The sequence below is a fragment of the Spinacia oleracea genome, chromosome 3 (genome assembly GCF_020520425.1).
Source record: "Spinacia oleracea cultivar Varoflay chromosome 3, BTI_SOV_V1, whole genome shotgun sequence".
Lineage (NCBI taxonomy): Eukaryota > Viridiplantae > Streptophyta > Magnoliopsida > Caryophyllales > Amaranthaceae > Spinacia > Spinacia oleracea.
The window spans coordinates 14,265,106-14,277,599 of record NC_079489.1 but is presented as its reverse complement, the minus strand read 5'-3'; the positions used below and the strand labels follow the sequence as shown (position 1 = coordinate 14,277,599).

Below are 12,494 nucleotides of genomic sequence, written 5' to 3'. Positions count from 1 at the left end.
GTTACTAAGTAAAATCAGGTGAATATAATGCATCATAAATACAATCAATTGATCAACCATCTGATGTAATCAACTAGTCAAACTAACTAACATAACCCGCTAATAGCGCGTAACAAAACGTGGCCTTAATGTCTCACTCTCTGTCTTATGGCCTGATTTTAACAATGTTACCAACAAACGGAGAAGCCGTGACACACTTTGAGATCGTGGGACATAAGATGAACATAGGATGTGAACTACACCTAGCAAAACTACATAAAATCCAATCATCTGTACATAAATTAAGGACAAATTGCTGCTGACATATATCTCACGCATTTTTGTTAGATAAATAAACCGACAGCTTTTACTTTATAACATAAAGATTTCAAATGTTTGAACTTTGAACTACGAATTATTCCATTTATATGATCAGTATGACCATGAGTCAATATCATCTACTCCACAAAAGAAAACTACAAGACTGACTCAGTCAAAGCTTTTGATAACACCAAATTTTCTTATCAAAATCACGGCTAAAACAAAGATTAGTGGTGATAATTTCAACAACATAAACCGATTCCAGCCAATGGAAAACCATAGTGAAAAGAAAGATTTGACTATTTCACGACTCGACTGCGAAAAATCCGAAATCTGGGGGAAGAATACAAAACGAGACTACTGCTGAAATTATAAGATTGTGATATAATTTAGTTTTTATAAGGAACATACAATACATGCACTAGCCTACTTCAAATATTGAAGTTTAAGTGAACTCTCAAAAAGAAAAGCAAGGGAAACCACCTCCTTATACAGGTTGCCAGCGGCTGTTTCACAAATCTGTATCGGTAATAGATGGGACAGCTGCTTGGCGTCTACGTTGATGAACATCCCAATTGTAAACACGGGCGATTGTAACCTGCCAATTCATGAGTTACAGTTAGTTATGTTGTATCTTAGTACAATAAATAGCAACTATGTTTTACAAACTTCCACATTCGGGCCTATAAGAAGGCCCTAAGTGTAAGCATCTGGGTAATGGTATGATGGTGATTATAGAATAATTAAGAGAAGTCGAATTCAAAGAGTGATCTAACAATCCTTCCAAAATTCAGAAGACAACACAATCGTCATACCTCGTGAGTGGCTTTTATAAAAAGTTCCCTGATCCCTTTCTCACTTTTCCCCACCAAAAGGAAGGGAGAAGGGCTGGGCATACGCTCACACGAGCTGACATTTTAAACATTTATTGGTATTGGTTTTCACTTTTCCTTGCCCTTTAAAACATGAGATCTACACCAGAGATATGCCAGCAAACAGGAATGCAACTCCACTAACTAATAGCATAACACACCTGTGTAATTGTCGTTTGATCTCTTATAAATTGAAGATCACCAACCAGCACCTCTAAACTGGCTTTGGCATTTTCCAGATTCTTTTGTAAAAGAGTATTGGCCTGTAAAAGAGTTGCATTGATATATGAGACTTGAATGCGTTAAATATTTGGTCTGAAATAATTCCGAGGACAAATAGCAACCTCTTCGCATGAATACTCCAGCATCACATTTGCCCCCAGCCATAAGCATACTGAATCTGAATCCTCAATACAAGCTCGTGAAAATATGCCTTCAGAGACCTCAAAATCAGCTAGCAGGGGCTGCACATCATTAGAATGCTTATCAGATCACTTCTGAAACATACCTCATTAGCAGGTGCAATGTAAATGCAATAAACAAAACAGCAAATTGATTTTGGATCAAATTCTAGAAAACTGTGCTATTTGACCGTTCAATTCCTAAATTAAAAAATCAATCAAGAAGAATAATTTGTCTATACTGCCATCTAGAAACTTGAAGTCATTTGTTGTAGTCAAGTTCTATAAATTGAAATCCAGTCAACCTTTTCTTATGGCTTAGAGTATAATGTTATACTCCGTACAAAGTACTACACAAAGGACCAAAACCCACTCTACTCGCAGCTCACAAGAAAACACTTCCTTGACTCCTTGGCTTTGGAGGTCGGATTTTCCTCATATGCTAACTGGAAGTGGTCTAGCCGTTCTATTCAATCTAAGTTGTCATAAACAGATGAAAGCAAGTTCAGGGTCAGCTCTTATGGCACATGTTCTTATGTCAATCGAAGGAGCCAGCTCTGAACACAAGGTTCTTCTGTACAGATTTGTCATACTGAAATTACTGCATCTTTTCTGCTCAGACAGCACCAGTCAAGAAGAGATTGTATGATACACATCTTTCTGATCTCTCCTAACAAAGCCACTATAAAAAGAATTTCAAAGGGGCTGGAAGAAGGAGAAAATTGTAATCTCGTGTGAGCCAGACAATATCCAGTTAGCTAATTGGACATGCTCAGTTCTCCCTAATAGCAACAATCTGCTAGTGTGGATCCTAAATTAGGATGAAACTCAAACTAATTGCATGAAGAAAAAAAAATTGCAACACATTGATAAGTTTAAAGGATCCAACTCGACAAAGCATGCCCTGGTCAAGATTGACTACAGAAGTACTACATTGACCACTAAGCATATTCCTGTAAACCAAAGGGGATTACAGAAAGTTCTTGTAATAGGAAAAGTTTTTTTTTATTTTAAAAAAAAGGCTACTCACGGAAATAAAAAAAGAAAATAAGGACTCTGTACTGATTGTAATAGGAAAAGTTTTTTTTTATTTTAAAAAAAAAGGCTACTCACGGAAATAAAAAAAGAAAATAAGGACTCTGTACTGATTGAAAAAGTAGCATCAACTTCCACGGAGATAAAGAGATGGGAAGATTAACCAACTATTTGCCAAGCCAACTTGGTATGTTGATAGCCAACATATTTGCAGAGGCAGCTTGGCTATATTCTTATGTACTGGATCAAACCAAGCAATGGAGTAATTGAAAAGGCGGCAAGGCCACATGGTAACACTGTAACCGTACAGCTTCGAAGGAGTTTCAAGAATTTAACACTTTTTGTTATCAATCATAGATAACCGTACAAAAACCAGAAACATAAAGAGCAACAAAGCAATTACAGCTTTAGACACATCTGGTGTTGGCGATTAAGTTAAAAAACAGTCTTCACTGCTAATTGCAAAATAAACAACCCTATTATGACTTCCTCATTAGCACAAACTTTGGTGTGGGCATTTGAGTACATGGTTGACTGCCGTGTTGGAAGTCGGAAGAGACACGTCTTAGTTCATCTCACATGTAAAATAAGTTGTAGTGTTCTTAGTTTTAAAAAGCGCAAAGTGCACTGAAGCGCAAAAGGGCCCGGGAGCTTAAGCGAAAGCTCACGCTTTTCGTAAGCGAAGCGCACCCAGAAAGAAATAATAAATTTTCAAAAGTTCAGAAAAGATGGAGAAAATATGGAAAGAAAAGATGAAAAAGAAAAGAGAAATCGAAAAGATGAAAGAAAAATTCAGAATCCGACAAAAGGCTAGAGAAATCGGCTACGGAAAAAAATTGCACTAGGGTTATCAACCCCCCCCCCCCCCCCCATATTCGTTTTTAAAAAAGAAGATTAAGTCACGTGGCTTTATTTTTTAATTAAAAAGAAGGGTTTGTTGTTCCCAGAAGACTACAGGAAGCGCAAAAGCGCTAGGAAGCGCAAAAGCGCTAGGAAGCGCGCATTTCCTGTATGTCGCTAGGCTTCGGCTGGCAGAAGAACGCAAGCGCGCTTAAGAGAGTGCCCGGGATTCCGAGCTAGCCCGAGCTTCCAGGGCTTTAAGCGCGCTTTTAAAAACTGAGGTAGTGTTGCACTTACGAGAAAATTTTGTCCAGCATTTTACAGAGTGTGAGGCTGTTATATTAAGAGTGTGAAACTGTGCACAAGCTAGATGAAGTTTTCAATCTTGTTTTCATCATTACTCTTCTTTTTAATATTATCGAGCTCCTATGCAATTTGTGCTTAATGTCTAATGTAAGAAATTAGATATTATTCAACGTAAAAACATTATAACTTTAAGTATTAAAGTCCACCTCAGAGAAAATATTTAAACATAATCTTTGGAAAGGGGCAGAAGAAAACCACGTATCTTGAAACTAAACGTGTTAACTTTTAGATAAACCTATGTGCCGTAGTAGCGGAAGAGAAGGTCAGACATGTGCAGGCTTATCAACAATAACAAAGACACTACCCTTAATATGAAACACAAGGACCATCTACTCTACTACTGAGAATATACCTTTGTAAAGTCCATTTCTTAACAAAATGTTAAGGTTGTTGCACACATACTAAGGATTTAGAAGCAGCAAGTAACAGTACCTTTTTAGAGAGCGGTCGGCATTTTAATAAACCGGTAATAAAGATTAGGGAGTAAGAAATGTTAGCCAAAAGGAAAAGATTATAAACATCAATTGTGTTTTGAGACAAAGGTACCTGATAGACATTGATTTCACTGAGTAAAGTATACGATAACATAAACTTTAAGCAAAAACGAAAAAGCGTCAACATCTAAAGCAACATACATAATTTAAAAGGAGCAACAACACTATAGCAACGAACCTCACCAGAACCCTTCCTTGCTTGCAATGTCGCAACAATGTCTAAGCACTTCTCTATATCAGGAATCTTGGCCTGATAAAACACATTCAAGGTATATTAGGAGTTTAGAATGTAACATCAGGAACTAAAATTTGACCGAAGCCAGCCTACATTTTTGTAAGCACTTTTTTTTTTCCTTGTTGAAAGATAGTGAAGAGTATTAACATTTCTGCAGGAATGAATCCACTCTTCAAACAATTATGATACTGTAAAAAAAAACTGGTGTTATCTTTCTCTCTCACAAGTGAATGGGACTAAGGCAACAACCTTAAGTACTAAATCAAGGTCTCTTAGCATAGAAGATCTAGGAAAATATTGATTGTATAGATATCAAGTAGTATACCACTACCTTATTTCGTTTAGCACAAACTAAAAAGTACTCCCTCCGTATTTTTTTAAGAGACACACTTGGCCGGGCACGGGTATTAAGAAGAATAATTGAATGAAATAAAATCATAAAGCAAGTGGGGTTGGATAGATATTTTAATAATTAAATATGTGGGGACCATGTCATTTTGGTGGGTGGAGGGTGAGGTGGGTTTATGAAAATATTTGTTTAATAGGATGGTGGGTGATAGGATATATTAGATGTATTATTTAATTAGACGGTGGGGTTGATAAGTTACTAAAAATGGCAAGTGTATCTCTTAAATAAATACGGCCGGAAAAGGCAAGTGTATCTCTTAAAAAAATACGGAGGGAGTATCAAAAAACAACATCAACATTGATATATGGTGAGAGTTAACCATAACAAGTCTGATCCTGATATGAACAAATAAATATCTTAGAGTACGACATCAACTCATTTAAGTTCATAGGAAAAAAAAAACAAGAAAATAAACGTTTGTATGTTTAAAAGCACAAATCTTCTTTTCAATCAGGGCCGAAAGGATACATTTCCTACGCCCTATTTAAAGGTCTCATTTCTCCCAAAAATCACGGTCTCTCCGTCCACAATGTTGTCTCTTGTTAAGAGTATAATCCACATGTGAGTATCAGACTGGTTATCTACATTGAAGAAAGAGATAACATATAAGATTGGTGGCTTATATGTGGTCAATCTCTTCTCGTGTACGAGCTTTTGGATGGAACCCCGTCAGGCTTACATGTGGTTAATCTCTTCTCTACTATGAGTTTGTGTACACAGGTTTGTTTATAACGTTTGCTCGCCTTTCACCATATCTGAAATATCTACTTTGAGCTTGGATAAGGGTGTTAGTAGTGTCATTCAAGACCTTTGGATTTTGATTTCCTCAATTCATTTCTTTGGATTGGTTTTGTAATCTGTCATTATATTTGTTAGTTATTGGTTTCTTGCTTATAGATGTAGATTGAATTTTTTAAAACTTCTTTTTTTATCTCTTATTAGATAGTTTAATTTAGAGGTTAGATCGATACTTTGTGGATTATTTAATTTTAGGATGTTATGAGGTCTTGGTTTCAGGTACGGTTTCGTCGAGTTGGTCCAAGAGAGTATTATCTTACAGGGCAATTTGCCTTGTGGTTGTAAAGGGTTACATGAAGCTCATTCAGCATGGAGGAGATGGCTTAAGTTATCGCGGCGAAGCTAGTACAAGGTTTTCATTGTGCTCTCTTTTCTCTATATAGTCTTTTGTGGAACATGTAATTCATCCTTTTGGATATTTTAGGTTTGTGCTTCTAGGCATTATCTAGTACTTCCTCCGTTCATTTTTCGTTGACACACTTGGTTTGGCACACATATTAAGAAAGTGTGGCAAAAGAATATAAAACAAAAAAATACCCTTACCCACTAATCGACAGTCAAGCAAACCATTAGCAATGCCACTTACACTACAACGGCTAACACCATTGGTCCTAACATAATACCACTATCATATGCAACACTGGCGATTACACCACCACCACGTACGTACTGCTACAATTATCACCAACACTCCCAAGTCTTAACAACCTTAAAATTGGCAGCAATAAAAATCAAAATCAACCTAAATAATAAAAACTAGCTAGAATTCAACAAAAAACAACAGATCTAAAATTATTAGTTTTAAAATAAATAAATAAATAAAATTTGAAACAGAGACAAGGTTTTGGCTCGCAATAAAGCTAGGGTCCTGATCCAGCTTTTCTTCATTCCTCTCGTAAATTGTCGTAATGCCCTTAATGCTAGGATTTGAAACAGGGGAGAAAACAGAGAAAAAGCAACAGATCTAAGATTTTATTTGAAATAGAGCACAAAACCTCATGGCTTCCTTATGAAACCATCAATTTTTATTTGGTTATACTTTATCCTCCAGCATATTGATTTTGTTAACCACCAATCAAACAAACTATCAGATGCATTGTCATCAAAATATGAAATTTTATTTCCTTCAATTCTTGTTTATTTTCAATGACGCATGTTGCAACTAATACAACCCATATCGTAATAATGTATAGTATTGGGAGAAAATAGGAGTATTAAAGAATAAGATGAAGAACAAGGGAGGGAAAAAGAGAAATAAATAGGTAGATAAATCCACCTTCACATACCACCGTTGTACGTCGCAAGAGTATTTTCACAAAATCGAAGGCATGGAGGTCAAATTTGGCCCTGGCCACTTTAGATCAGCAACCTCCGGCCGATTCCGATCACCATGGCCTCGTTTTTTGTTACACCATTTACGGTGGAGGCCGAAAATAAGGGAGGATGGTGGAGGTGATGGTGAGGAGGAAAAGAAGGGTGGGATGTTGTTCGATAATATTTAGAGGGCGGTGAAGATGGTGGCTATAGGAACAAGGTTAGGGAGGGAGGGCTTCCATGGGGAACATAGAAGTTGGGGAGGTAATAAAGGGGAAAAAACAAACGGCAGGGTAAAAGAGAGTAATTAAGGGGTGATAAATTTGAATAATAGGAATTTACATTACAAAACATACTAAAATAAGGAGTGTGTTCCCCCAAAAAGGAAAGTGTGTCAACTAAAAAAGAACAAAGGAAGTATTTCTTTACCAATAAAAAAAAAGTTCCCGAAATCATAACCTTATTTAAACATCTCAGTTATCCACTATCTTCTTTTTTTATTCACCTAATCAACCAAGCCCCGCTATATTCGTTTTTATTCACCTTAAATCAACCAAACCCCGGTACTCCACTATGTTCTTTTTATATTCACCTTTAATCATCCAAATCCCACCATCTTCTGTATGTTTCACCGTTAATCAACCAAATCCATTATCTGATTTTTTTTTCGTTCACCTCTCCTAAAACGTGAGTCTTGGAGGAACGAGGCTTCTAGACAGGGACGAAGGGAATATTAAGTAAAAGGAAGTGTTGCTCTGAGGGGGAAAATGAAGGTTAGACAGTCAAGATTACCAATTTACAGGCCAGATAAGTGATAAGAAGAAGAAATTTAGGCTTTTACTTTGCAGAATGAAAGAGCCCAACTCATGGCAGCTAAGGTGGGGGACTGCTGGCGAATTTAGAAAGATTCATGAAGTATACGAGATCTTCAACTAGAAGTGAAAAATACTAAAGCAGTGTTACAAGAAGGTAAGATTCACTGTTTCTGTTGTATGAAACAAAATTGCCTATGGTGTCAAATTGGCAACAAACGGGAAAATTTGACAAACTCAACAAACTTCCATCTATCACAAACTAGAACAGAATCAAATTTCTGAAGACATCATATTTTATGTAATAAGGACAATAAAACTGCAGTCAGTATAGTAATGCAGACTCATAAACATCAACAGGCAGGGAAAAAAATGAGTAATCCACCAATCATGCCTTCAGGAATACCTTCTCTTCCAGATTCCAATATCTCAAATTCCATTAAGTTGATAATTTAATTATCAAGTTCCCAAATCATTGTAATTGCAACAGAAAAGCCGCTTTCTTGAACTTGGTGTCGTTGTTGTTGGTCTATATGTAGAAGTTGTAATCCTCTATGGGTTAAAATACTCTTTGAGTGTTAAGGTCTTTATACATCTCGCCATTAAAAATTATGAATACCACAGTTCAAGTGCCTTCATCAAAGATTTGAATGCCTCTACGCTATGCTATGTGAGTATCTTGGAGGATTGTGGTATCCCCTTCAACAAGCCTTGGGTGTATATCCAATCATCGAGATGCTAGAATCCTTTATCATATCTTACAAAATGTCACTTGGGCCAGCTTCACAATCCCCCTCTTCTATGCCTAATCAATTAATGATATTTATTTGAGGCAAAGCTCACATCTCAGAACATGAGAGTAGTAGTAATTATGTTCTATCTAACCATACAGATCCACAAGCCATACATGTAAATCAACAACAAACACAGAAGATGTTCCTCTTATTTTTCCTTTAAGAAGTTAATAGGCACATCTTTTATTACTAGTTTGCTATCCAATCATTATTTGAATAGGCTTCCTACAAACTTTCTGATTTGTTAAGTTCTTATCTCAGAGTATACAAGAGGCCTTGATGTTTTTTTTCTCACCAGTAAAATCCAGTAATGGTCTAAGAACTAATGAAAGTTTAGCAAACTTGTGAGAAATACCTATCAGTATCACAGTATCCCTTCATCTTATAGTGCACACTATAATGCCCGGACTCACACAAGATTGCAAGACTACGGTGTGGATCCAAGAGTCTGAGAACAAATATTTAACTAGAAGATCACGAGATATGAGATCTCCAATTATCCAGGGTGCTGACAAAAACTCAAGGACATGAATATTCTCCTTGGTTATATATTCATACAAAAAGTAGGAATGAGTGAAGTACGAATTTTCCCTTATAAAGTGTCAAGTACCCACACTAAAACATAGAGTCTAAGCATCATAAATTGCATAATTTCTCCGTCAGAGGAGCCCATTTCACAAATTTGAAATCTCAACCCAAAAAGAAAACGACAATACTCCTTAACTTGGTATTTTCTCTCCCTCCTTCTCCTCTCTTCTTTGAGTTCTCAACCACTAGCGGCTTAATCAACCAGACATAACAACAATCGACATTCTCCGGTGACCATCAGTGCCAGCGATCCTCGACGGCGTCAGAGCAATTTAATATCTCTCTTCTTCTTCCTTTCCATTTTCTTTCTCTCCTGCTTCCATTCTTTTGTCTCTCCCCTTCCTTTCATTTTCTACTTTGAGACTGTCACTTCTTTTCTTAATTTTTCCTGAAATTTCAATTCTTCATAAAGTTTATGCTGTTTTGTGGTAATAAAGTTCTGAAAATTGTCCCCTTCATTGAGTTGGAAAGCAGATTGCTGGATGAGGATTGATGTGCTTCATTCATTTTTTGTTTAAAACATTAAATTTATGATAGTGATTTATGGAGTTTTTGTGCCCATATTTACAATTTTGGTTCTCTGTTTTCTGGCCTTTTCCTCATTTCCGTCCCAGTATCCTGTTGTACTACATAATCTAAATCGACCGGTAGAACATACGTCTGGTCCCCTATGACATATAAAATGATCCAATTTCATGGAAAGCAACTAGTAGGAACATTCTAAAATAAAGTTGACAGAAAAAGAAGTGTTTACAGAATAGGGACTGAAAGTAGTACCTGAAGATCTCTCTGTTGCGCAAGAAGTTTCATCTCAACTAACTTGTATTGCTGAAGCCTGACAAGAAAATTAGGACCAATTAAGGTATAGTATTCTGATGGGAAAATTTATCCTTCTAATTTCTATTGTAATCTATTTATATGCTATGCAGACAAATAATTATCCTTCTACTCTACCCAACATATCTGGTTACTCAAGGGACAAGGTTAACAGGCAGAAGCATGTATGTAGTTACTTCACGAAACAAACTAAATTAAGAAACTAAGCTTCTTTTTCTTACCAAATTGCTAACACAAGGTTCAAGGATACAAAATATAATCAAATACCAGTACTGTCAATGAAAAAGAATGAGAGACAATCAATTTCGTCGGGCATGGAAAGTCATACATTTATATCTGGTAAACAAAGCACGAGAAACGTGGAAAACAAGCACCATAAGGTTAGCGTAATGTGCAATTCTACTCCTTTTGTTTTAATTGGAGCCAGAGAGTTAATTTGCACATGACATCAAACTTATGGGGTTTGTTTGCCACATTCGCTAACAAAGCACCTATTCTCTTTTTATTGACTCTATTCAACACACAAGTGAAGTCACTGAAACTCAACCACAAGGATCCTCGACACCTCCAACGCATAATTGGCAAAAACAAAGTTTGTTTATCATTTAATAGATTAGTACAATTAGCTCTAACGTGAGTGCCTAACATGTCAGTCACGCGAAGTGTTAAACACGAAGCAACGACTTTGATTAACCCACAAACACAAAAACATTATCAAATAACCTAACTGAACATTGAAACAACAAATTAGAACGATACTAATGAAATTTGGACTAAAAATCTGGCAATGCAACAACTACGAATGAAATTTGGACTAAAATTCTGGCACGGAACAACTAATAGTGAAATTTGGAATAAAAATCTGGCAATTCAACAACTACTACGGAGTAATGAAATTTGGATTTCGGAGACGCAACAACCACTATATGCACTGTTGTTCAGCCAACTAATATTGAAATTTGGTCACCCAATGGAGGTGAAATTGCAAAATACATGCCAATTCATCCTACTACAGTAATTTGTCCACTAATCTCACTGAATTAATTCATACTAACAAACTGAAGCTAGAATCAACAAGCAAAAATTACTTTTTTTTCAATCATTGCTCTCAATTTCTCACGAATTCATAGCAAAAAATACTCAATAATTCCTTAAATACAGTCAAATGAGCTAAAATAAACCTCAAATAAGATTTTAATTATAAAAAAAAAAGAGAGAGAAAGGAAGTTGAGGAGAGAGAGAGACCGTTCTTGAAAGGAAGCGAGAGCAGAGTTGACATCGAGATCAGATTTATTAAGGTAAGTCTGGACATCCTCCACGAATGCGGCGGCAGGGATTCCCCTCCTTTCTACCACCTCTGTTGACGACGAAGTCTCCGCCATTTCAACCACCGTAGAGAGAGAAAGTGGTGTTTGATTTAGAGAGAGAAAATGAGGGTTTTCGGGAGGTTTTTTCTAGTAGGGACTGTAGTGTTATTACGACGGTGACGAATTTTCTGCTATTGAATCTTGGGAAAGTGGAGGGGAGGGAGGCTCACGGTGGAACCGTGGAAGGGCCAAACGACATCGTTAAGAATAGGTGGGCTGGGGTTTTTTTATGTTTTTGGGCTTTTAATGGGTTATGTATGACAACCTAACAGGCTAAGATTTACCAAGAATGGGCTTTCTTTTGGGTAGTGGCCCATTGGCCTATTGGGGAGCAAGACGAGCTTTTTAGTTTGAAAGTATTATTGGTTCATCCTTTACCGGGTAAAGAAAAAGGCTCACTCGTAAGATGTGTTCTCTTCACTTGAAATCTCCCATATTTTTCTGATTTTATTGGACCTAAGAGTAAATTTAATGACATAGTTAAATTTTATTGGAATTTTTCTAAACCTTATTGCACATGAAACTTACTTTCTTTGTTTCTTAATACATGTTTCAGCTTGTGTATCGAATTGTCTTTATCGGCGCACGTACACGGATCATTTTGACATATTTACTGCTATTGAACTCACTTATGTTTTGTTTTATTCGATTTATTTTGACTTATTTCAAACAAAGTAAGTGCAGATAATATAAACTTATGCAAAAATAATTCAAATAGAATAAGGCCTTAACCATATTTTTAACTCAGCCACTGACGTCACTCCCAAAACACTTTAAAGAAACAAAAAATAGATACGCATTGGTTGATTAAGCATTGGCTTCTTTTAAATTGGGTAGTCCAAAAGATATTATAATGTATGGGGCCAATCTACTTTTACTAGCATCTAATTTATTTTATGTGTCAATCCAACTTGTGAGAAGATAGACGTGGGAAGCTAGATCTCTGTAAGTGTTGTGTACTTGAATTTAAACTTGAAACTTCCAAATGATTAAATGGAGATTCATAAAACAATGGTTTTTGTATCAATTCGC

At 36.3% G+C, this 12,494-nt stretch overlaps 1 protein-coding gene across 2 annotated transcripts; it reads right to left on the bottom strand.

Annotated features, from left to right (window-relative positions):
* Positions 1-582: 582 nt before the first annotated feature.
* Positions 583-11,612, bottom strand: LOC110798329 (prefoldin subunit 3). Of its 2 annotated transcripts, XM_022003508.2 has the most exons (6): positions 11,341-11,606; positions 10,036-10,093; positions 4,487-4,558; positions 1,517-1,636; positions 1,334-1,435; positions 583-898 (listed from the first exon to the last, which is right to left on the bottom strand). In XM_022003508.2, the coding sequence occupies exons 1-6, from the start codon at positions 11,475-11,477 to the stop codon at positions 812-814; spliced, it is 576 nt and encodes a 191-aa protein (XP_021859200.1). In that variant the 5' UTR covers positions 11,478-11,606; the 3' UTR covers positions 583-811. The 2 variants fall into 2 exon arrangements, with proteins under 2 accessions (XP_021859200.1, XP_021859201.1); XM_022003509.2 differs by lacking the exon at positions 4,487-4,558 and having other exon boundaries at positions 11,341-11,612.
* Between the last annotated feature and the right edge of the window lie 882 nt (positions 11,613-12,494).

What these genes read in the sequence shown, in the direction of transcription:
- LOC110798329 (XM_022003508.2), bottom strand. Translation starts at nt 11,477, where the DNA reads ATGGCGGAGACTTCGTCGTCAACAGAGGTGGTAGAAAGGAGGGGAATC. An exon ending in CTCGCTTCCTTTCAAGAACG is followed by an intron (nt 10,094 to 11,340) that starts GTCTCTCTCTCT and finishes TTTTCTTGTCAG; the next exon opens with GCTTCAGCAATACAAGTTAG. An exon ending in TGGAGTATTCATGCGAAGAG is followed by an intron (nt 1,436 to 1,516) that starts GTTGCTATTTGT and finishes ACTCTTTTACAG; the next exon opens with GCCAATACTCTTTTACAAAA.